Source organism: Mirounga leonina, unplaced genomic scaffold (genome assembly GCF_011800145.1).
Source record: "Mirounga leonina isolate KUSES-001 unplaced genomic scaffold, KU_Mleo_1.0 Mir_180, whole genome shotgun sequence".
In the NCBI taxonomy this organism is placed as follows: Eukaryota; Metazoa; Chordata; class Mammalia; order Carnivora; family Phocidae; genus Mirounga; species Mirounga leonina.
Genome location: NW_023270469.1, coordinates 33,699,149 through 33,725,303, shown reverse-complemented (window position 1 = coordinate 33,725,303; position 26,155 = coordinate 33,699,149). Strand labels below are relative to the sequence as shown.

At 46.6% G+C, this 26,155-nt stretch overlaps 1 protein-coding gene across 1 annotated transcript; it reads right to left on the bottom strand.

Annotated features, from left to right (window-relative positions):
- Positions 1-23,118: 23,118 nt before the first annotated feature.
- Positions 23,119-25,569, bottom strand: CBLN1 (cerebellin 1 precursor). Its single transcript, XM_035025336.1, has 3 exons — positions 25,306-25,569; positions 25,042-25,161; positions 23,119-23,791 (listed from the first exon to the last, which is right to left on the bottom strand). Exons 1-3 carry the CDS (start codon positions 25,567-25,569, stop codon positions 23,594-23,596), a joined length of 582 nt encoding a protein of 193 aa, XP_034881227.1. The 3' UTR covers positions 23,119-23,593.
- Positions 25,570-26,155: the final 586 nt, after the last annotated feature.

Here is a 26,155-nt window from a genome sequence, read left to right as displayed (position 1 = left end):
AGCTTTTGCACAGCAAAAGAAACAGTCCACAAAACCAAAAGACAACCAACAGAATGGGAGAAGATATTTGCAAATGACATATCAGATAAAGGGCTAGTATCCAAAATCTATAAAGAACTTCTTAAACTCAACACCCAAAGAACAAAGAATCCAATCAAGAAATGGGCAGAAGACATGAACAGACATTTTTCCAAAGAAGACATCCAAATGGCCAACAGACACATGAAAAAGTGCTCAGCATGGGTCGGCATGAGGGAAATTGAAATAAAAAACTCAAGGAGATACCACCTCACAGCAGTCAGAATGGCTAAAATTAACAAGTCAGGAAACGACAGATGTTGATGGGTATGCGAAGAAAGGGGAACCCTCCTACACTGTTGGTGGGAATGCAAGCTGGTGCAACCACTCTGGAAAACAGTACAGAGGTTCCTCAAAAAGTTGAAAATAGAGCTACCATACAATCCAGCAATTGCACTACTGGGTATTTACCCCAAAGATACAAATGTAGGGATCTGAAGGGGTATGTGCACCCCGATATTTATAGCAGCAATGTCCACAATAGCCAAACTGTGGAAAGAGCCAAGATGTCCATCGACAGATGAATGGATAAAGAAGAGGTGGTATATATATATATATATATATGTATATATATACACAATGGAATATTATGCAGCCATCAAAAGGAATGAGATCTTGCCATTTGCAACAACGTGGATGGAACTGGAGGGTGTTATGCTGAGCGAAATAAGTCAATCAGAGAAAGACATGTATCATATTACCTCACTGATACAAGGAATTCTTAATCTCAGGAAACAAACTGAGGGTTGCTGGAGTGGGGGGTGGGGTGGGAGGGATGGGGTGCCTGGGTGATAGACATTGAGGAGGGTATGGGCTATGGTGAGTGCTGTGAATTGTGCAAGACTGTTGAATCACAGATCTGTACCTCTGAAACAAATAATGTAATATATGTTAAGAAAAAAAAAAAGAAGATAGCAGGAGGGGAAGGATGAAGGGGGGAAATCGGAGGGGGAGAGGAACCATGAGAGATGATGGACTCTGAAAAACAAACTGAGGGTTCTAGAGGGGAGGGGGGTGGGAGTATCAGTTAGCCTGGTGATGGGTATTAAAGAGGGCACATTCTGCATGAAAAAAATAAGTTAATTAAATTAAATTAAATTAAAAAAAGATGTCTCACACACACACACACACAGAGGAATATTACTAAGCCACCAAAAAAGGATGAGATCTTGCCACTTACAACAGCATGGATGAATCTAAAAGATATTATGCTAAGTGAAATAATCAGTCCGAGAAAGACAAATACCATAGCATTTCACTTATAGTGGAACCTAAAAAATAAAACAAATAAACAAAAAGCAGAAACAGATCCATAAATACAGAAAACAAACTGGTGGTTGCCAGAGGGTAGGGTGGTGGGGGAATGGGCAAAATGAGTAAAGGGGAGTGAGAGGTACATACAGGCTTCCAGTTATGGAATGAATAAGTCACAATGATGAAATGTACAGTATTGGGAATATAGTCAATGGTATTGGAATATCATTGTATAGTGACAGATGGTGGCTACACTTGTGATGAGCATAGCATAACTAGACTTATTGAATCATTATATTGTACACCTGAAACTAATGTAACATGTGTGTCAACTATACTTCAATAAAAAAAGAAATCAAACAAAATGTGTCCTCAGACAACAATAAAATTAAGCTATAAGTCAATAACAGAAAGATAATTTAAAAATTCCAAAAATAGGGGCACCTGGGTGGCTCAGTTGGTTAAGTGGCCGCCTTCAGCTCAGGTCATGAGCCCAGGGTCCTGGGATTGAGACCCACATTAGGCTCCCTGCTCAGTGGAGAGCCTGTTTCTCCCTCTCCCTCTGCCTGCCACTCTGCCTACTTGTGCTCTATCTCTCTGTCAAATAAATAAATAAAATCTTAAAAAATAAAATAAAATAAAAATCCCAAAAATATTTGGACATTAAAGAACACACTTCTAAATAACACATGGGTTAAAGAAGAAGTCTCAGGAGAAATTCAAATATATTTTGAATTAAATGAAAGTAAAAATACAACTTATCAAAATGTGTGAAATGTAGCAAAAACAGTATTTAGAGAGAAATTTATAACATTATAATTTAATAAATTATAGCAAGTATTAGAAAAGAAGAAAGAGGGCGCCTGGGTGGCTCAGTTGGTTAAGCAACTGCCTTCGGCTCAGGTCATGATCCTGGAGTCCCGGGATCGAGTCCCGCATCGGGCTCCCTGCTCGGCGGGGAGTCTGCTTCTCCCTCTCCCACTCCCCGTTTGTGTTCCCTCTCTCGCTGTGTCTTTCTCTGTCAAATAAATAAATGAAATCTTTAAAAAAAAAAAAAAGAAAGATCTAAAATCAATAATCGAAGCTTCCATATAAGGAAACTATAGAAAGAAAGAAATTTAAGCCCAGAAAAAGGCAGAAAAAAATAATAAAAATTAGATTAGAAATAAATAAAACAGAAAAAAATTTTAAATCAACAAAACCAAAATCTGGTTCTTTGAAAAGATGGATAAAATTGATAAACCTCTAGTCAGGCTCAATAAGAAATAAGAGAGAAGACACAAATTACTAATAGAAATAAAAAGGAACTATCATTACTGATTCCATGGACATTAAGGAGAATCATAAAGGAATAAGTATGACTACAAATTCGATAACTTGGATGAAATGGACCAACTACTTGAAAGACACAAGCTATCAAAGCTCACATAAAGAGAAATAGATCATCTGAATAGATAATCTATATCTACTAAAGAAATTTAACAAATAATTAATAACTATATTTACTAAAGAAATTTGACAAATAATTCATAACTGTTCCAAAAGAAAGGACCAGGCCCAGATAGTTCCACTAGTGAAATCCATCAAAGGTTTGAGAAAAAAAAGTAATACCAATTCTCTACAATCTCTTCTAGAAAATAAAAGCAGAGGAGACACTTCCTAGCTCATTCCATGAGATCAGATTATCCTAATACCAAAACCCTACAAAGACATTAGAAGAAATAAAGACCACAAACCAATATCTCTCATGAGCATAGATACAAAAATCTTCAATAAAATATCAGCAAATCTAATCCAACAACATATTTTTAAAAAAGTTATAGACTATAATCAAGTGGCATTTATTCCAGGTATGCAAGCCTGATTCAACATTCAAAAATCAATTAAAATAATCCCTCTCATTTTTAGAATGCCCAAGCCTCTCTCTGAGCTACCACATCAACAGGTTAAAGAAGAAAAAATCATATGATCATATCAATTGATCCAGAAAAGGCATTTGAAAAAATCCAACACCCATTCATAATAAAAACTCTCAGCAACTAGGAATAGAGGAGAACTTGCTCAATTTGATAAAGGACATTTACAAAAATCCTGCAGCTAAAATAATCAGGACAAAGTAGTATTGGTGAAAGAATGGACACATAGATTAATAGAACAGAATAAAGAGCACAGAAGTAGACCCACACAAATATAATAAATCAATCTTTGACAAAGGAGCAAAGCCAAGTCAACAAAGAATCATCTTTCCAACAAATAGTCCTGGAACAATTGGACAACCAGCTGCATATAATATTATCTAGATAGAGACCTTGCATGTTTTCCAAAAATTAACCCCAAATGGATCATAGATCTAAATATAAAGGGCAAGACTATAAAATTTCTTTTAAAAAAACAAATCTAGGTGACTGTGTATCTGGTGGTAAGTTAAGTATAACTCCTGAAGCACAAACTATAAAAGAAAAAATTGGTAAGTTAGACTTTATTAAAATTTAAAACTTATGCTTTTCAGAAGTGAACTGAATGAAAAGACAAGCCATGGACTGGGAGAAAATATTTTCAAAATGCATATCTGATCAAGAACTTGTATCCAAAATATAAAAAGAACCTTTAAAATGCAACAATAACGCAGCAAATAACCCAATTTTAAAAGGGGCAAATGATCTGAACAGATACCTCACTAAAGAAAACATACAAATGGAAACCCAGCATATTAAAAAAAATACACAACATCAGGGGCGCCTGGATGGCTCAGTTGGTTAAGCGTCTGTCTTCGGCTCAGGTCATGGTCCCAGGGCCCTGGGATAGAGTCCCACATAGGGCTCCCTGCTCAGCGGGGAGCCTGCTTCTCCCTTCCCCTCTGCCTCCTCCCACTTGCTTGTGCTCTGTCTCGGTCTCACTCTCTCTCAAATAAATAAATAAAATCTTAAAAAAATACACAATGTCATTTGCCATTACTGAATTATATATTAAAACAATAATTGGGAACCACTACACAAGTATTAGAATGGCCAAACTCCAAAAAATTAACAATACCAAATGCTGGTGATGATGCAGAGCCCCAGGAATTCTCATTGCTGAAGGAAATGCAAAATGGTGCAGCCACTTTGGAAGATAGCTTGGCAGTTTCTGACAAGACTAAACATCATCTTACCACATGATCCAGCAATTGTCCTCCTAGGTATATACTCAAATATTTTAAAATGTATGTCCACACAAAAACCCACATGCAAATGCTTACAGAATCTTTATTCATAACTGCCAAAAGCTAGAAGCAACCAAAATACCCTTCAATAGGTGAATGAGTAAACAAACTGCTACATCCATACAGTAGAATATTATTCATCAATAAGAATAAATGAGCTGTCAAGCATGAAAAGACATGGAACCTTAAATACATATTGCTAAGTGAAAGAAGCCAGTTGAGAAGGCTGCATGCTGTATAATTCTAATTATACAACATTCTGTAAATGATGAAACTATAAAGACAGTAAAAAAAAAAAGTGTTTTCTCAGGAGTTGGAGGAGTGTAAGGGGAATGGATGAATATATAAAGCACAGGAGATTTTTAGAGCAGTGAAAGTACTCTGTATGATATTTTAATAGTGAATACATGACATTATGCATTTGTTAAAACTCATAAGAGTTTACAGCACAAAGAGTGAACTTTAATGTATACAAATTTTAAAAATTAGGAGGCTGGGAGATTACAGGAAGGACTATAGACTGTGACAAAAGAGTCTACCTCTATTACAAATGTATGGAACAACCTCAGAGAAGAGGAGGCAGAAAAGGTGCTGACCTAAGTAACTTTGGAAATGAATGGAGTCTGTAAAACTAAAGGCAAGAAGAACTTCACGTAAGAACTGTGCTCTACTTGATAAAGTTTTTTCCTATACAGCCACTTAGGTTAATAATTCTGAAACCACTATAAATGTATACTGGAATCGAACAACTAAGTATATGGATGTTGGGTGAGTCAAGTTTATCACTGTTAGTGTGGGAATTTACATACAAACAAGAGAAGGCCACAGTGATCCATGTGATTGATAACAGATTAGAGACAGTAGTATGAACTCACCTTTCATTTTTTTTTAATTTTTTATTCTTATGTTAATCCCCATACATTACATCATTAGTTTTAGATGTAGTGTTCCATGATTCATTGTTTGTGCATAACACCCAGTGTTCCATGCAGAACGTGCCCTCCTCAATACCCACCTCAAATATAGATACAAATGGTTACATAGAGAAATAGTTACAAATGTATGTATATGCATGGGTTAGTATACATACATACATTTTCTTGCTCTGTCAGCTGAGAGGCCCAGAAACAATGACACCCCAGTAGCAATGAACACACCTGGTGCCCAGATCTTGGTTTCTAATACCATTCTAATAAAGGAACCTGAGCTCCTTGAAGAAATGGTTGATTCTAGGACTGGAGCAGGAAATGTCCAAGATGAGCCTTGAGCATCTTATAGTACCAAAAAAGTGAAGAAGTTAAAAATGTATGTCAAAGGGGGCATGTCAAAGAGACAGGAACTAATTGAAAGAGCTTCTAATGGCCAAAGCTGCAATGATTTGAGCAACAAAATGACGTAGTATTAGATTGTAACCAAAACTATAGATATCCAGGAGCCCATACTGATATAAATAAATGATTGAATAAATAAGTAAATGAGGGAGAAGAGACAAATTTCTTTTGCAGAGGAATTCCAAAAAATTCACGTAGATACATACTCAGCTCTCAAGAAGAGGAAGAATAACCCCCTACTTTTTTTTTTAAAGATTTTATTTATTTATTTGAGACAGAGAGAATGAGAGACAGAGAGCATGAGAGGGAGGAGGGTCAGAGGGAGAAGCAGACTCCCTGCCGAGCAGGGAGCCCGATGCGGGACTCGATCCCGGGACTCCAGGATCATGACCTGAGCCGAAGGCAGTCGCTTAACCAACTGAGCCACCCAGGCACCCTAACCCCCTACTTTTTAAACATGGGCTGTACATATTGACTTCTTTCCAAAGAATACAGTCTGGAGGGGCACCTAGGTGGCTCAGTCAAGTTAAGCGTCCGACTCTTTATTTCGGCTCAGGTGATGATCTCAGGATCATGAGATCGAGCCCCATGCTGGGTTCCGCACTCAGCAGGGAGTCTGCTTGAGATTTTCTTGCTCCCTCTCCCTCTACCTGCTCCCCGCTGTAAGCACTCTCCCTCTCTCTCTAAAATAAATAAATAAATCTTTTTAAAAATCCAGAATACAGTCTGGAGAGGAGAAGGAGATTAACTTCACCATGGAGAAACCTGACAAACACTGCCTCAGCCAGGTGACTAAGGTCAGTGTCAGTGTGATAAAACATGCTGATGGGATGTACACGATAAAACGTGATGAAAAAGGCACTTACTTCTGTGGTCTTCCTCCTAAAAACCCGTAACTCCACTCTAATCATGAGGAAAATATTAGACAAACTCTGATAAAAGGGTATCCTACAAAACACTTGACCAGTACTCCTCAAAACTGTCAAAATCATAAAAACGAGAGAAGTTCTGAGAAGCTGGTACAGCCAAGAGGAGCCTAAGGAGACATGACAAGTGAATATAATGCATCATTCTGGATGGGACCCCAGAACAGAAAAAAAAAAAAAATCAGGTAAAAACTATGGAAATCTAAATGAAGCATGGACTTTAGTTAATAATAATATATTAATATTGGTTCATTAATTGTGACAAATATGCCATACTAATATTAATCTGTTAGGGGAAACTGGGTAAGAGGGTATGGGAGAATTCTCTGTACTATCTTCTTAAATTTTTTATCAGTCTAAAACTATTCTAAAAAATAAAGTCTACTAAAAACAAAACAAAGTCATATTCTCTCTGAAGCCCTCTGCTTCCTCCAAACTCCCATGGGGCTTGGTACCTCTCCCTACCAAAGCACTGGCCGCATTTCTCCATGCCTACATCCTCCCCAGTCCCTCAGCCTCCCCAGAGCACCTTATCCTTAACTCTTATCCTTAACTTTGCTCTTATCCTTAACTTTGTAACCCTGCCATCATTTGAAGAAGGGGAATTGTACCTTCTGAGAACGGTTTTATAGACAGTAACCTGTGATTGCATGCAGATGTTCTGGTCTCTTCCAGAAACAGCTTGCCCTATTGCCAATTGCCTTGCCATCTCTGGAGACACTGCTGTCTGCATTAAGGGCCCCACGTGCCCCAGGGACCTGCTCTCTCTTCAGAGGCAGAGAATACATTGGCCACTTCAGGACAAAGCTTCGGGCCCAGAGTCCAATTACAGCCCCTCTCCTCTTGCCCGGCTGCCCTCCGTCTCCTCTTTGGGGCTCAGGGGCCTTCTTTGCCTCAGTGGGGATCAGTTGCTTAGAATCAGGAAGGTCGACTTTAGTCTGGGTTGTTTCCTTGCCTGAGGCAGTGTAGCAGTTCTATTTTTAAAACCCTTGGTTTCTCTCTGTCTTGCTCAGAAGGTGTCTGGTGCTTCAGGACCCTGCTCAGGATAAATGCTCCTCTTTTGCTCTTCCCTCCCTCCTCTGCTTTTATGCCATTGCCAATATCATCCTCCCCCTGGTGTTGTCAGGGGAAGTTGGGCTCATAATTCTTCCAGGGAAGCCCTTAGAAAGAAAGAATTTAAGTTCAATCAAAGTGTCAGGTCTGAGTTGCATGTGTGGTGGGTGTAGGTGAAAGAAGCGTCGTAAGACCACCTTCATACCTCACCAATTCCTTTTCCTCTCCCCACCATAGGGTGGCCCCTTCTGGATCTTAGCCTTTATTAGGTGACAATAGGAGCAAATATGAGGTGAAAGTCACCCTGCCAGAAGCCAGTCACAGCAGCAGCCCCAAGAGGAGAGATTTGGCTATAGGAGCACACACACGCACATACGTGTATGCATACACATGTACTCGTGTGCACGTGTCCACACATACACGTGCTCAACAATCATTTAAATCTTTGTAACATGGCAACACTTTCTAAGAGCTTTCTCCAAATTGTCTCCGGGTCTCTCCTCAGCCAGATCATCTCTTCTCAGGGCTCCTGACTTAGCTTAATGCCTGTGAGGGCCAAGTTTATTCCTCGAGCTCAGACCTGTCCTCTGGCCTCCAGACCTAGATATCCAGCTATCTATATGACACTGATGTATGATGTCTCAAAGGAACTTCAAATGCAACATGTCCCACACTGACCTCACACCCCCTCCCGCCCCCGGATCCAGCTCTCCTCTCTGGGAGTGGCAACACTGCCATCTTATAGCATAACCAGAAATCTTGGAGAAATCAAAGAGAACACCCTTGACACCCTCTTTCCCCCACCTCTGTATCCTAATCCATCATTAATCATGAAGATTTAACTCCCAAATATCTCCCAAATCCATCTACTTGTTCTCCAACCTCACTGTCATTGCCATAGTCCTAGCCATCTCTATCCCTAAGCCTGAATGGCTGTCACTGGATCACCTGCCTCCACTCTTGTCCCCTTCCAGGCCAGACAGACTCCCTTTCCCTCCCTGACCTGGGGCGACGTTGGCCCTTTATCAGTCCTCCACGTTTCCACAGAACTGTGATGTATTACGCTTTGGGGGTTCTGTACATGCTGTTTCTTTTGCCTGGAATGCTGTGCTCTGTCCCACCCCCCAGCCTTGGCCTAGCTCGTTCCTAGTCACACTTCAAATCTCAGCTCAAAATGAGACCTCCTCATAGCTCACAGTTCTGTATGCAGGTGGTTCTTCCATCGTCCTATCACTCTGGAATTGTGCAACTGTATGATAGCTGGAATAAGGTATGCCTACTTTCTCGATGGCAGGGGTGTGTCTATTTAGTTCATGCTGTAATCCCAGCACTTGGAACAATGTTTGGCTCCTAGTAGGGGCTCAATAACTATTTTTGGCTTGAGTGGATGGACCGTCCCAAAGAAGTAGGCTTTTATTATCCTGCTTTCTATACAGCACAGAGACACTCTACAACTAACCTAGGTCACACACCTGTTTGTAGCAGAACCGGAATTTGAACAAGGTCAAGTTGCCTCTAAAGCCTATGCTGCTGATCAATAGTTTGTCCTGACCTGTCCCTCTGTGTTCATGGGACCTATGGGCCAGGAAGTTCCTGAGGTTTCTTTCCTCCTAACCAGGTACCACCTACACTGGGGGAGACGGTGACAAACCACAAGAAAATCCGAGCTAGAGGTTGAGGAGGGATGTACAAAAATCCTATGGAGAGAGCATTCTGAGCATCCATGCAGCCACACCCCCTCCTTTTGGTCTTACCAATGGTAATTAATGCTGATCGTCTACTGTGTGCCTGGCACTATTTTAAGTGTTTTGCATATATTCATTCAATTAAGCCTCACCAGAATCTGATGAAGTAGATATTATTATTACCCCCATTTTTCAGATGAGAAAACTGAAGCCCAGACCAAAATAAATAAATAACTTGCTGAGAGCTACACCATGAATCATGGCTGAGCTGGGATACGAACCCAGGCAGCCTGGCTCTGGAGCCCACACCTCGGTTATGCTTCATCCTGAGGAACTCTCTCAGCTGCGTTATCAACATCCTTGGTATGATGGACAATCATGATGCACAGTGCTTCCCTAGATGAGGGGTGAGCTTGTGAGGTAATCCTTTCTCCAGGATGTTAAATGTTGAGCCTCGTGACACAAGAATGGAAATTACTATCACCGATGCATCTTGGAGGTGGTCTCCTGAAGTCTCTGCCTGCTCCCAAGACCCTCCCCTCAGGGCTGTCTTACTTCCTGCCTTTTCCTGAGCCTATTTCTCCAGGCTTTGCTGCCCTAAGGTATATTAAGAAATTCCTCCTCTGCTTAAAATAGCCCATTTCTGTTTCTTACAACCAAAGTGTCCCCATAGACACTTCCCAGAACTCCAGGTTGAGGCTCCAATGAGAAGATTATGGACTTGGGCCTTTGATGCAGGTTTTCTTACACTTGGAAATTAATCTGACATCCTAATAAAAATAGGGCAGCAGGAAGCTCTGAGCCTGTCACAGGGACAGCTGTAGGAGCTGGTGGAAGGTGGGGTAGGGGCCCCCAAGACCAGGTCAAGCGGGCTGGGGCTGCATGGTCCGGAAGGTAGGGGTGAGAAAAGGAAGCAGCTGGGAGCTCACGCCTCGGGAGATAGTCAGGCCCAAGAATGGCAATAGGCAGAAAGGGACAGCAAGCAAGGTGACTTTGGCAGTGTGAAGGGCCAAATTAAAATGACACAAGTCAGGCAGGCAGGCTCTCCAGCATGGACAGATTGTACAAGGGCTCTGGTGAAGCTGCCTTCATTATCAGTGCAGACACCAGGCAGAAACACCATGGGCTGCAGTGGGCTGTCACCATTAAGTGAAAGTGAAGGATGTGGTCACCAAACAGCCTCCCAGGCATCCTACAGAGAGGCAAACACATCAAACGCATTTGCCAACACCAGCACAGGCAGGACACCCCTTCCCCTGTGAAGCAAGCTGATGCTAATTACACTTCTCAAGTGATCTCTTCAGTATTATAGAAGTAACAAACTATGTATAATCAGATTTCATTGCAGGAAATTATAGGTAACCCTGTTCCCCAATCACTTCTGCTTCAGCCTGAAGACCACACACAAAGGGAAGATGACATGCTAATTCAGCAGATGTTTGTTCGCTCTTTCCATACCTTAGCCCAGGCTAGGTGTTGAGAGCAGTTGTTTGCAAAACTGGGCTGCACATCAAAATCACACAGGGCACTTGTGATAATGCAGAACCCTCAGACCCAGCCCAGAACTACCAAATCAGAATATCTGGGGCAGGAATTGACAGGTGCACTTTAACAAGCTTCCAGGTGAATGGTAATGAGGTCAGGCAAGTAGTTGGGTGGGGTAGGGTGGGGGGCACATCTTGAAAGGCCTTGATAAATAGTTTAGATTTTCTAAATGAGCAGGGAACCCATTTGGAAATTTTAGCAAAGGAGCACCATGATCTGACATATCTTAGCAGGATCGTACTGGGGCTGCTGTGGGGAGAATAGATGTAGGGCAGCAAGAGTACAAGCCAGGCAACTACCACTGTCCAAGGACAAGAAGCTCCTGGCCTGGATTAGATGGCTACTGGATTTTTTTGAAGGTAGAGCTGATAGGATTTGCTGATGAATTAAATGTTGGGTATAAGAGAGAAGGAGGAGTAAAGGATGATGCCAGGCTTTCTGGTCTGGGCTATCAGAAGATTGGGGTTGCCATTAACTGGTATTAGAAAAATTAAAAGGAGTAGATATGGGGAGAAAAGATCAGATGCTCCATTTGAACATGTCATATCTGAGATACCCATTAGCTATGCGAAAAGTTGGACATAAGAGTCCTGGGGTTGGAATTGAGGCTGGGTGGCCCTTGACTTTCTGTGCTAGCTTTCAATTTTATTTTGGAAATCCTCCTGCACACACACACAACACACACTCTTCATTCTAGATGCTTCAGTGAAGAGACCTGGACTCTGACTTCACAGGGGGGATAAGATTTAGTCCTGACCAATCAGAGCCTGCACTGACTTTCCATAGAAATGAATTTAGAGATTAGCATGGAACCCCTTCAGAGCCAATGAGATACCATGAGAATTTTGCAAAGACTTCTGGGATGGAGAGTTTGAAGCAGAGACAATGAAAGGGTTGGAGCTTCTGCAGCTATAATGTGAATGTGAGGAATGAAATGAACTAAGCACAAGAAAGAGGGAGACAGAGACCAGGTGATCAGGTATTAGTGACCAAATTATGCCTGATGTAATCTTTGTCTCTCATACTTATGTCTCTATTACGTTATGTGAGACACCAGTAAATTCTCTTTCCCCCCCCCCAAAAAATAACCCAGGTGGTTCTGATACAACACATCTATTGACTGGTATTTGAGAATAACTGTGGGATATACATGGTCCTTGCTACTCAAGTGTGGTCTGGAATTCATCACATGGAATTTTGCGAAGACTATTAGAATTGGAAAATTCTTGAAAAAGAGTCAATTCTAAAAAGCTTATTAGAATTGAAAATCTTAAGCCCCAACCCAGATTTGAAGGATCAGAAACCACATTTTTTTAACTTTTTATTTTAATTCCAGTTAGTTAACACACAGTGTTATATTAGTTTCAGGTATACAATATAGTGATTCAACAATTCCATACATCACCCAGTGCTCATTGCAATAAGTGCTCTCCTTAATCCCCATCACCTATTTAACTCATCCCCTACCCCCATCCCCTCTGGTAACCATCTATTTTTTCTCTATTGTTAAGAATCTCTTTCTTGCTTTGTTTCTCTCTCTTCTTTTTCCCCTTTGCTCATTTGTTTTGTTTCTTAAATTCCACATGAGTGAAATCATATAGTATTTGTCTTTCTCTGACTTATTTTGCTTAGCATAATACTCTCTAGCTCATCCATCTCATTGCGAATGGCAAGATTACATTTTTTATGGCTGAATAATATTCCATTGTGTATATATACCACATCTTCTTTATTCATCCATCAATTGATGGACACTTGGGCTCCATATCTTGGCTACTGTAAATAATGCTGCTATAAACATAGGGGTACATGTATCCTTTTGAATTAGTGTTCTTACATTCTTTGGGTAAATATTCAGTAATGCAATTACTTAATTGTAGTGTAGTTCTATTTTTAACTTTTTGAGGAACCTCCATACTATTTTCCAGAGTGACTATCCCAGTCTGCATTCCCATCAACAGTGCACAAGTGTTCCTTTTTCTCCACATCCTTGCCAACACTGTAGAATCTGCGTTTTAACAAGATCCCCAGATTATCTGAATGCAATAAGCATTGTTAGGCCACAAGGAGCTTGTGCTCTCTCCAGGGGAAAAAAAAGAGATATATTTGTGATATAATTAAATAACATTGGCAGGGTACATGGACAAAAGTTGTCTTGGGAGCAATAACAATAACTACTATTTACTCTGCACTTACTATGCCCTTTGCCCTATTAAATCTTTCATAGGTATTACCCCCTTAATCCTAACAGAATTAAATATCATTGCTTATCTTATTTTAACAGATGAGGAAATCAAAGCTCAGAAACATTAAGCCCCTTACTCAGTCACACAGCCAGGGAGGAGCAGCTGTAGTAGTAGATATCTACTGTTTTTATCCACCCACATAATTTCCACCTTTTTTGGTACCAGCTGCCCCTGGACAGGCCTGCCTCTCCCCACCTCTACCTCCAACCTGGCTCCATACCTGGTCAATTAGCTCATTTTATTTCTCTGGTTAAAGAGACTGGTTCTGACAATGTACCTGACTTATTTCAGTCTGATATTCATCAGCTCTGGATTTTTTTCTGGAGTTCTGGTGAAAAAGGGCTCTCTTCCTAATGGGGAAACCAGATAGATAGATGTAGGCCTGTGGAGCTGCTGGAGATAAATTGCCCCATTTGGGGGCCTGGAAATGAATCCAGATGTGAAAAGAGGCAGATCTCTGTTGACATTGTTTAAGTGGCCTGGACCAGCCACACCTGAAGTCAATCATCCTTGATTTTTTTTTTTTTTTTAAATTATGGAAGCCAATACATTACTTGGGGAAGGTGGCGCTAAGTGTGGTTTGAGTTGAGTTTCTAGAGTACTGATGAATCCAGTGACAAAGGCAGCCCTCAAAACCAGCCCTGCTTTATTCAAAGGCTATTTCCTTAACCAGCACCCCCCACTCTACCCTATAAAGGAGGCTGAAACCCAAAGGTCATGAAAATTTACTTGGTCCATGAGGAGTCCACAGTGGTGTGGGAGGGAGAGAATTAAAGCAAACAAAACAGACAGCCAAGCCCTTCACCCTAATTTCTTATCCTTCTCTGCACTATACTCCCTTCAGCTGGGCCATGGGCAAGGCAGGGTTTCTGTATAGGACCTGTCCAGAACAGCCTGTGCTGTGCATGTGCGCAATGATTGTGAGCTAAGTATTGCTGCATAAATGTTTGATTGACAACTCCAGGCTACCTGGATACTTCTGTGGTGGATATTCGGCAGGCTGAGCACATATATCTTTTTTTCAACAGCCTTAGACTCACATTGCTGCCATTCTTGCCCCTGATGCTCCCTTCTCCCATCTTGGGGAGAGTTAAGAAGCTGTCTTCTCTGTGTGCATATGATTCTCCAGCCCTCACTCTCCTCCCTCAGCCCCCACCTCATTGCCCTTCTTTGCTCCAAGCAGAGTTACAGTTCCGGGAACAGCATCTAAGCTGCTTTTCACCCCTGCCCCAGACCAAGGTCCTTTACTCCTCGTTCTCTTGTTTGTGCTTGTCTGTTGCAGCTTAACTTCAGTGGGAAAAATTCAATAATCCACAGTTCACTTCAGTTTTCCCTAGCTCAACTGCAAGGCTAGCTGAATTAAGCATTTTTAACAACAGATATTAACAAGCAAAAGACTCACTCATTGGGCCTGTGGATGATAAGAGACCAATTTTCCAGCTCCCACCATTGACTTCAGGGCTTCCAGCATACTTTCCCTCTGGATGGATATGACTTCTGGTAGGTGACATGTTTAGTGGCTCCCTTGAGCTTCTAACTGAGGAGAAAATGGCTTTGCCCTGATGGAGCAGAAGCCCTGATCTCTGGGAAATATGGTTGGATGGCTGATTTGCCATTCAGTTGTTTGTATATGAATCAAACCCCTACCATTCCAGCTTCTGTTCCAAACTCTAAGGGTAAGGTAACACCAAGGACAGACTAGGTTCCTGTTCCAGGGAGGGAGAGACCATATACAGGTAAATGAGCATTCTGGGGAGATGTACTGAAGCTCAACTGGTAAGAGAGGAAACAGCTCAGTATCAGAGAGTTATCAGGGGTGGCCAGCTGAAACATGAAAGAGGAGCCAGCCATGCAAAGCATGGGGATGGAAAAGTATTCCTTACCCCCAAAAGATCAACATGTACAAAAGTTCTGACACAGGAGAGAGCTTGGCATATTATAGGAACTAACAATGGAATGAGCTACTCTGCAGTAGAGGGAAACAACAGAAGATGATGTTGTAAGGGTCAATAGGGACCAGATCACGGAAGTCTGGCAAGCCACTCTAAGAAGTCACAGTGCATTGTGAAGACAATGGATGATTTCAAGCAGAGGATTCATGTGGTGTGGTTTGGTTTATGCTCGAGAAGCTCACTCAGGCTACTGATGGGAGAGAGAATTAAGAGGGAAAGAAGATTCAAAGCACTGCTCCAAAAGCTAGTCACCACATAGTTTTCCTGTTGGCTAAGCCTTGAAGGTAGGATTTGGGGGATAGTTTTAAGCTGGAAACTCAAAAGACCCCAACTACATCCAGAGAATCTTGCATTTCATAGGCTGCCAGTTGGAATGGGATCCTAGAGGTCATCTAGTTTCAATCCTGGGGGAACAGACTTGCTTCTACCCTCAGCCTGGACCCCAGCTTCTCATGACAGACACAGGGACACATTTAGGCAATAGAAGAAAACAGCTGCCAACTTTACAGCCTCAAGGAGTACCACTGTCACTCAGATTGATGCAGGAGATTACTTAGGCCCACATGCTGGTGAACCTGCCAAGCAAGTTCCCACTGGGCCAGCATCCAAGAGCCCAGAGGAGAAGGAAGGAAAAGCACCAGACACTCAGATGCCACGTGAAGGATGAGCTGTAAGCCCGCACCCACAGCTCAATTGGTATTGCTAACATGCCCTCTCCCTTGGCATCTTCAGAATAAGTAAATAATCCATCTACCTGAAATGAACTCCTTCAAAAAGAGAGAAAGGGAGAGAGAGAGAGAATGTGGAATATTTCTGAGACCTAAATTGACCAACTTTGATCAAGACGAGTTAGTAAAATAGCAGGCTCCACATCAGCTGCATATTCGGAGCCACTCAGTCATTATAAAACCATCTGAACTTCTCAGCACAAGTACACATTGGGGAGTTTATTTTTGAGTCTCTCAGAATACAAAGGAGAGTCTATCCAATACCAGATCTGGGCAGAGCACACAGCTTCTTTTTAAATGAGGAGAATGAGATGCCCAGTTGCCTCTCCTTTGTTAGTAATTCCCTCTTCCCTCTTTGCAAGTTTCCCTGAAAGGAGGCAGTAATTTCTGATGATGGAAGAAAAGGCTCTTGGAGCCTCACCTGAGTAAGTAGGTTGCTGCTGGCTAGCAGAGCATTCTAGAGAACTCTTTGTTGGGCTGAACTCCCAGCTGGACACTGGGTCTGAGGAAGGAGGAGGATTTGCGGAATCCTTGATTTTCTTCAGAGGAAACCAACTGAGCCCACTCCACCTCCATGGTCTGCAGCAGAACCCAAAGCTGTGAGGGGATTTCAGAGGTCATCCTGCTTTCAGCTAAAACAAAAACCCAGAGACCATATGTCTAGCCACAAACCAGGGTCTGCTGGGGAAATACCAGCTCCCTCATTGGCAAGGCATTGTGTGGCTACTGTCAACATCTTGCCACTATTCTGGCACCATTGAAAAACCTTCTGGGCTTTACCACCATAATCAAGGGCTTCAACTCCACCCATTTCCAGAGACTTCATGGCTTGATCCTGGGTTAAACAACCAATCAATCAATACTGAATCATATCATTAGGTGTTGGAAGAAAGGGAGGGTATTCCTGCCCTTTAAGGAAAATAAAATATGATCCCTGCCCTCTAAGGTGTGTGTTGGGGCTGGGGCAGGGCAACAGCATCAAGGACAACTTGTGCCATAAGGTCAACTCCAGACAACAGGTACAATTCCATTCCATTCTAGAATAAACGAGGCTGTCTGGGGTGATGGTGGAGATTTAGAGAGGAGCACCATGCGAAGCCTGCACTTCAGAATCACAGTCCAAGGAATTTCATTGCCAGAGTACTATAATTCCTCATCCATCCATCCATCCATTCAAGACACACTTTTCATGTCGACCCTATTCCAGGCACTGTGTTAGGCACTGAAGATGTAAATTAAGCCAATAACAAGGTAAATACCTTTGCAGAGTTCACAGTCTGGTGGATCAGGCAGATACACTCATGATGCAACCAGCAATCCCTCCCTTTGTCTGCCCACCCATTCATGTGTTCACTCACCCATTCATTCAAGGAACATTTATAGAGCATCTACCAGCCCTGACACTGTGCCAGGCACTAGGTGCTCTGTGGGGAACAGCAGATGAGGGTTTATCCTTATGGAGCTCAGTGCCCAGCAGAGTTGTGGTCAGGGTGTCATCTGAATAGGAGAGTTCAGGTGGTCAGCAGAGAGTGAGGTCCTGATGCGTGGGGGTCAGAGACAGCTGTGCATATGAGGTGGTTGGAGCTCAAGTGAAGCCTTGAAGGTCAGATTGGAGCCTGCTCGGGTTAGGCGGGGGTCAATCCCTTCAGTCGCTGGTCCCTCCCCTGCACCTCTTCCCGGACCTCTTCAGAGTTTAGCAAGATGAACAAAGACCTCCCTAGGCTCTGGACTGTGACTACACAACCAGAAATCCTTTCTTTATAATCATGAAATTCTCCTTCTTGATTTCAGCTACACTGCGTCTCCTCACTACTGCCTGAAGTATGTTCCCAGTTAAAAGTGTTTTTCCAGTCAGAAGACCTAGCAACAACTTCAAACACCACCCATACATCTAATCTTGGCCTCTTCCTTGCTGTCCCTGCTTGCTGCTATTCTATGGTCAAAGCTGGGACTCCTTGGGGAGCAGGCTGAGCTCAGAATAAATGGGAGAGGTGAGAGTAAGTACAGGTGCCTGGGAAGGTTTTTCTGCCTGCACAGGGTCTGAAAGCACTTCCATGTCAGCATTCCTGCCACTGAGGAGGAGATAGAGGACTGAAGGATCTGGGAAGTTCCCCTGAAGGGCAGTTTCACTGGTTGGGTCAATGTCCTGCAATCACACCAGGCACAGTTTGGTTTCATTCATGACACCATCACAGACGCCTGTTCTGTGCCAGGCACCACGGGAGGCCCTGAGCCAAGCAAGATGAACAGGATGCGGTACCCACCTTAGAGGGGCTCACCCTCTGAAGGGACACAGACATGGAAACAGGGCTCATCCCTAACGGGGAGAGCATTCAGACATAAAACCAAAGAATATTCATCCATAGTGGCCAATGCAAATATATGAGCAACAGGGATGGAAATGAAAGACACTTAGGGAATACAGGTGTCTGTTCTCGTTATTGACTAGAGGGGGGTGGGGAGACAGGTGTGCAGGGAAAGCAAAGGCTGTAGGATCCTAATTCTACCATTCACTTGCTGTGTCCTTCTTCCTATCTGGTTTTAGTTTTATTATTTATTTGATAAATACACAGATGTTCCCCTATATCCTGCTTCTGTGATAGGGTGATGCCCCAGGTGCCCACTGCTCCTTACTGTTGCTACCATTTATTCAGCACCTACTTATGGGTAGGGCTAGGGCAGCGCTGAACATTTTCATACCTTTTAGAGCAGTCTTCTCAACCACCCTGTTGTGAAGGCATTACTATCCCCATTTGAAATGTAAGCAAACTGAGGCTCAGAGTGTGGATGTATCTCCAATGAGGAGGTTTGTGCAAAGAGACCAAGAGACCTTTGTAATCGCCCCTGGGAAACCTTTTCCTCCGAATTAAATTGGCTCAAAGGGAGGTGTACCTGCGCTTTCCCTCCAGGCTTGACCTCCCAGTTCCAGGGCACTGCTGGCCTCCCGCAGAGTCAGAGTCGGTAATAGGTTTCAGTTTTGTTTGAAAGCCAGTGGGGGTGACAAGGACTGGACCAAGCGCACGCCTGGAGTTATATGGCTGGTTGCGGGGAGGCGGAAGGCTTAGACTCACCGACGCGTTTATCCGAAAAGATGTCTCAGAGCAAACCCGAGACATCTAGCCCACCCCTCTCACTTGGGAGTTGAGGGAAAAGTTCAGACAGGGAAGTGGCGGGCGGGGGCGGGGGGGGGCGGACGAGGGGAGCAGTCTTGGGTCGCACATCAAGTCAGGGGCAGAGTAGCAGGCGGCGTCCGCAGCGCATGGTGTCTCATCCTCCACTTGGTCCGAAGGGGCCAAGGACCCCGCCTGAGACATCAGGACCCCGCCTGGGACCCGCGGGAGCGTCCCGCCCCTTCGCTCCGCGCCCATCCCCCCATCAAGGCACAATTAAAGAGTGGGGTGAGGTTCCCTCTCCAGCTGGGTCATTTTGTTCTCTTTAGGAGTCGGTCCACCAGGTTTGGAGCATTAGTGCTCCAGCACAGCTCCGGGGGGGGGCTCCCAGCTCTGGGGACGGTGGAAGCCGTGGCGGGCGTGTGAGCGAGCTAGGGGGACTGCGCAGGACCTAGCGGAGCCCGGGACGGCTCCAGACAGCACACGCGAGTGACTCCGGCTTCTCGCCAGCGATTCCGCGCTGGCCGGGAGGCTCCTACGGGCACTCGGCGCCGCCCGGAAAACCCGGGCCTGGAAGTCAGGTCTGGGCTCGTTGGGTCCTAGAAACCTCCCGAGTCCCCACCTCCCCCCGCACGAAACCCCTAACACTGCTGCAGCCCGCAGGAAACTGGGGTTGGGGGCTGAGGGAGGGAGGTAAGAAAGACCACGCTGCAAAGAGGGAGGCCAGGAAGGGGTAATCACTCTGCTTCTCCGGGGTGAGGAAGGCTTCCAGGAGGCGGGAGAGGAGGAAGTAACCAAGAAGACCTGGGCAGGGGAGGATTCTTTGAGACTTTTGAGAGGGAGGCTGAATGAGGGGGTGGGTGGTCCTTGAACCCCCACAGGCTCTATTCTGATCAGGTTTATATGAGATGAAAGCAGGAGGCACGGCCCAGATCTGAAAGGGCCTAGAAGGTTGGAAGCATTAAAGGGAACCACGGTGAGGTGGAGGTTTTAGGATGGGCCCCCTCCCTAGCCTCTGGTTAGGGGCAGGGATGTAGTCTCCACTGCAGCCGCTGGCCTTTTTTCCTCTATCCCTCTCAGTACCCAACACACCAGTTAGGAGTACCTGGTTCCCTCTCAGCTGGAGCACAATTTTCAGATGAAGCTTGACTCACCTGCCTCTGGCACAGGTAATGATCACCCCCACCCCTATCCCAGAGGTGAGGGAGGTGGCCCAATTGACAAGTGCCCTGCCCCAGTGAGGCCTCTAACTCCAACTCTAGGTCCCTGGGGAGAGCTGTCCACATCTCCACCCAGACTGATGGGAGGCTCAGGCCTGAAGATAAGGGCGGTTTAGGGGAGGGTGAAGAACACATTTCCCCTGGGGCTTCTGGGGCAGGACTGCCTGCTTAGCACTTCTGAGAGCTTGCTGGAGTGGGTACCACTAACCCCTGGAACCCACTGCAGAGCGGGAGGCAGGCCCAGGCCCAGATATCTCCCCTGCCAACCAGTGCCAAACAAGGCCTGCTGGGAGAGCGAGGAGGGGCCAGTGAACCTTGGAAAAGCAGCTATAGAAAGGCTTCCCAGAGGAGGCAGGTTCTTACTTGAACTGCTTAGATCCCCAGAAAGACAGGATTTTGAAAAGCAGAGGAGAGAAAGGGTGCTTCCAATTGAAGCAAAGGAACAGCAGGTGCAGAGGCATGAAGACAGGAGTGGGAGATGGGCTCAACAAATGGCAGAGGGAAGGGATCAGCAGTGGCTGGAGCCAGTCTGAGAAGGGTCTCTAATGCCAAAATCAGACCTTTGGGAAGACAGGGGCCCTCCCTCAGCTAGAACCAGGACAGAATTAAGGGATAATTTCCCCTCTCTGTCCCTCTTGGGGCCCACTTTCTCCCTTCTGGTTCACCTTCCGGGCTTCAGAGCTGGGGCTCCAGGTGAGCCTGAGTTCCTGGATAGGCAGGCTTCCTCTTTGCCACCACCCCAGCCTCAGGCCTAGCATTCAGGAGACTGCCCCCAGGAGCCAGATCAGTTGCAGGTAACAGCCAGGACTCATTAAACCCAGGCCAAAGAACTGCAAGCCCATGTTCAAGTAACAGAGGATGGCTGGAATCTCAGAGCAGGAGGGACTCTTGAAGATTTTTTAATTCCTCTTTGTCTTTATAAGTTGGGCAAACTGAGGCCAGAGGAGGACTTGCCAAAGTCACCCAGCTGGAGCACAGCCTGGTGGTCCCAAAGCCTGGACAGATACGCTGGTGGTACCCTCCCCAGGAAGAGGGGTGACCAACCACCCACAGCAAGCAAGCTGACGGTGTGTTAGGGGCTCTGCTTCCTTGGGTCGTGACTACCCAACCAGCAGGGCCCATGAGCCCTCATCCTAGGCGGAGAGGAGAGTACCTGATGCACCGTGGGTGCATGCCTGGTGAACTGGCTGTTCAGGAACAGAACAGTTGGATGGAGCTAGTTCTGCCAAAGACTCCAGTTCTCCGTGATCTCTCCCTCCCAACTGGAAGAATGCGGAGAAAGCATTTTTTAAAGTGTCCCTTTTTAAAAAGAATAGCTTTTCTTTTTAAATCTCTCTAGGGTTCAGGATTGCACCTCATCCCCACTTCCCTGGGAACTGACTACAGGGAGAGAATTGTGGGATAGAGAAAAGCACTCCTCACTCCTGAAGTCCCTAGCTATCCCCCTGGGGACCTCGGGCCGCTGGGGCTTCGGAGAGCAGGGTTAGGGCTGCGTGCCCCCTGGATTAAGCGCGGAGGTGGAACAGGTCCGCGTTTCAAGGAAGGCCGAGTGCTCGGTGAATTTCAATCAGACGAGCCGCAGGAATTACGAGAAACATTGCTTATTGTGCTATTATTACCCCCCTTCTCCTTACCCCCCAGAAGCCAATTAAATTTACCCCTGAATCTCGGCTAGGAAAAAACTTCTAAAAGGATCAAAGCCAGAAGTGCTTATCCAGGCCCAGACTCTTGCCCCCAGGCCCTTGGCAGCCACCCGCTTCCTGGCGCCCGACCTCCCCGCTGCTGAAGCGACTGGGTCATACTTCCAGACTTAAAACGAAGTCGTTTATTTCAATTTTGCTTTCACATTATGTTCCGATACAATCAAAACTCCTGGACGAACCTCTTAAATGAAAGTCCTGCATTGAGCGCAATCACAGGTCCTGGGCGCCCGGGTAATACGGCAGGCGGACTCGGGATTCAGAGGCGGTGGTATAAAACATTCGCTGCTTCGGGAACTGTGGGGCGGACAGTGGGGAAATCCAGGGGCAGAGGCGTGGGAGTCGTGCCGGCTCCTCCAATCGGGATTCTTCCTGATGCATTTGGACTTTGGAAAATCCAAACTTCGCTTCCAGGCCGGTAGTGGCGCCGGGCCTAACAAGATTTCGGCCAAAGCAGGGAGCACAGGCGAACGCGGGGCTGGCTCTAGGCCTGGCGCAAAAAGGAGCGCAGGTCGGCTTCGCAAGGATGCGCTCGAGCCCCGGCCTTTCCCGGGTTGCGTTCTCACCAAGGGTTGCGTTTTCACCAAGTCGACTTCCCGCGCCTCTGAGCCTCGCCCTTCCACAGCCCGCCCCCAAACCTCGCAGCTGGGAAAGATGCGGAGTTTAGAAAGCTGTTCCAGAAAAAATAAAAGTCCCACTTCAACCTTATTGGGTTAAAGCAAAATTAAATCTTGGCTATTCACACGTATGTTACAGAGGATGGGGAAGCGTCCGTAAGAACCTCCTGGCATTTAGTGGAGCCACAGAACACGAGGGCATTGACAAGCATCAAGACATCAAGCAGCCTTAGATTTCACGATCACTCCGAATAGGACATAGAAATACGGAAATACAGCCAGTTTCCACTGGCAAGAGTTCTTTGAATACAAATGATATATATTTATATATATTTTTGAACCAGTCACCCCTAAGGTGAGTCCTTTCTCTGCTAACAAGCAGCGGAGGACACAAAGTATCTTCAGCTAATTAAATCTTGAGCGGTGTTTTAAGAGCAATACTTGCCAAATTAAAACTACCTCCCCCATTCAAAACAAAACAAAACAAGAACCTTATCCCCTCTCCAAACTAAAAAGAGGGGAGGGGCATATTAGATTTCAGCAGGTGGAAAGATTCAGAGGGGTCTGAGGAGGAACATATTTCACATTATACAGTGAAATACAAAGTTTCCTTTGTATAAATTGTAGAGAATAGGAACATGGGGGTAGAAACAATGACAAGGCAGTCTTTCTTGATTACTTCAACCGGAATGGGGGAGACGAGTTTATTTTTGGAAATGGGAGTGCGCAGAGCTAAGCGGAATTTACTTCTCCTAATGAGGAAACGGACAGAGTAGTCCGACCACCCGCGCGCACCTTTTACCCGGATACAGCTGGGGAACATGTAGGAAGTTTCAAGTCGTGCCGCTTTCTCGTCCTCTAAATTTCAGCCTCTTTCTCATTCCCCCTCCTGCCTTCCTCCTGCCTTCGCCCTCTCCCTGCCTCCATTCCGGTGGCGATGAGCCAGTCAGAGGGGAAACACCAGGAATCCGGAGAAGGTCGAGTACTTCCAGCCCCCCATCAAGTTCCCCCGCTCCAGCTTGAGGTATGCTCGGTCGCCTTTCTCCATCTGGATTAGAACTCCATTGCTGGCGGCCTCCCGGGTCACGTCCTGGTCACCAGCAAAGGCTGAAATCACCGGCCACCCGTTTAACATGAGGCTCACCTGGGAAAGAGAAAGGCCTGCTTCAGAGGAGCAACCTAGGCGGGTACCTAAGCGGCGGTAAAGACGCGAACCTTTGCCACTTGGCTAGCAGCCATAAAGGCCTGGGAACATGGTGGAAAGGGGTGGGGGTAGAAAAAGGAGCTTTGCCGCTTACTGCTGAAGGTCCAATGGGGCGAAAGACAGCCAAACTGGGTGACAGGAAGGGCCTGCCCCCCAAAAGAGAGTCACTTTCATTCCTTGAGCCCGCCAAGCAAGTCCCGACTGCGCTTTTATCCAGTTTAATGAACCCGTAGGCAGTTCAGGTGCCCTGATACTTTTACCCCCCCCCCCCCCCCTTCAAAGAGAAACTCAGGCCAACTGGAGTTTCCGGGAGAACAAACAAAACAAACAAAAACCCTGGTTCCTCCTGGTCCTAGCTGCCTGGAACTGTGGAGACAAAGTGGAGAAGCTGGGCGAGGGTTCTGGCTGATGAGAAATTTCACCAGCGCTGCACTCTGTGCTTCATCCCCAAACCCGGCTCAATTCCTATCCCAGATCCAGCCGTGCCACCACTGCCTGCTTTTGCCCTTGCCGTGGCATCAGCCGCCAGAGGCCCAGCGCCCTCTCACCAGCCGTGCATCCTGCCTTCTGTATCTGCCCAAAGGAAAGCTGGACACCTTCGGGAATCTGGAAAGCCGGTGAGTGCCGGCTGGAGCCCAGAGGGAGTAGCACTACACCCCCTCCCTTCTTTCTCCACCCTTCAACCGCCTGGGCTCAGGCGCTGGTGGTTCAAAAACCCAGAGTCGGTCCCCAGACGGATGCCAGGAGCCCCCCTGAGGTTGGTGCTGAGGGCACCCACACAGGAGTCCAGGCTTCCCAGCTGGGACAGGGAATGGGGATACTGTCTGTGGTGCTGAAGGCGAGGGTCGCAAAAAGCTGCTGGGAAGAGGGAACTGTCTCTGATGCTAACCAGCAACCGCCATGGGAAATCCCTGCAGTCCCGTCGAAAAGGGGGAGAACCTCTTTGGAGGGGCCCAGAAGGTGAAGGCAGGAAACTCTGTGTGGGAAGGGGACTAGGTTCCAAGAGCCGGCGAAAGAAGCAAGAAACACAGTTGAGGCCACAGAACTGTGAGGCCCTGCTACTCGTCCAACCAAGCAACCCCAGGTACATGCAGCTGCCCCTTCTATCGCCCACCCCAATACGGCCCGCTCACTCCTGCGGCTAATAGCCCCCTGCGCAGCCGGGGCCCGACCCTGAGGCGGTGGCTGACCTGAATGGTCTGTCTGTTGTAGACTTTAACCACGTGGAAGTTAAAACTGTAGATCCCTTTGCGCGGGGCGATGAAAGTGCTGCGTTCTGAATCAAAGTTGTTCCCGATGTTCACTAGTACCTATAAAGAGACAGGAACGAAGGGAGTAGGCAAGAGTCAGTCCCGAACTCCTGTCCCCGAGCCTCTGCAGAGCCGTGGAGTGAATCGAACATCAACCTTCCACCTCTCCCCCGCCCCGCAAACCAATCTGCATGGAGCACTCACCTGGTCAAAGTAGATGATCATAGTGCGATTACTCATCTCGGACGGCTCGTGGTTGGTGCTTCTGATGGCAGAGAAAGCCACCTTGGCGCTGCCAGAGCGTACAGAGATGCCCAGAGCTGTGCCCGTGGGGTCGGACGTGGGGTTGGAGTCGCACACCACCAGGCACTTGCCTTCCAGCACGATGGGCTCCGTCTCATTCTGCCCGCGGGCCGGGCCCGCCAGCCACGCCGCCCCCAGCAGCAGCAGCTCCACGACGCCCAGCATCGCGACGCCGGCGCCCACCCCGCCCCCCACCCCGGGGGCTGCTTGCGCCAGCCGCCCCCCCCCGCCCCAGCCCCACTCCGAAGCCCCCTCCTCAGCTCCGTTCGAAGCTTCGCAGACGCCGCTCCGGACACTACTGCTCTTCCTCGCACTCCCAGGCAAGCGTGCCCCCCGCGCGTTGCTCCCGGAGCCCCGCCCGGGCCTCAGGGGTGCCGCGGCTGCCCAGCCGTACTTGGATGCATAGCCGCTGCCGCTCGGTCCCCGCTGCTTCCGCCGCCTCCAGCTCGCACCCGCCGCTGCCGCCGCCGCTCTGAATTATTGATGCAGCCGGCGCTGCAGCCGGAGCCGGCGGAGAGCGCGCGCCGGGCACAAAGGCGCGGACCGCCGCCTGGCCCCGCCCCCGCTGCCTCCTAGCCGGCCTCCCTCCACAGCTCCGCCCCCGCACCGGCCTAGGCTCCGCCCCCCAGCCAATCCTAACGCGCCGCGCTCCCCGCTGAGCCAATGGCGGCGCTGTCCGCGCTCGGCCACCTGACCCCGGGCGCCGTTGTTATTAGGCGCGGCGAGGCGGGCGGCGCGCGGCAGCAGGGTT

Coding starts and splice junctions, on each gene's coding strand:
- CBLN1 (XM_035025336.1), bottom strand. CDS start 25,569: ATGCTGGGCGTCGTGGAGCTGCTGCTGCTGGGGGCGGCGTGGCTGGCG. Junction 25,162..25,305: donor TGATCATCTACTTTGACCAG/GTGAGTGCTCCA, acceptor GTCTCTTTATAG/GTACTAGTGAACATCGGGAA. Junction 23,792..25,041: donor ACAACAGACAGACCATTCAG/GTCAGCCACCGC, acceptor TCTCTTTCCCAG/GTGAGCCTCATGTTAAACGG.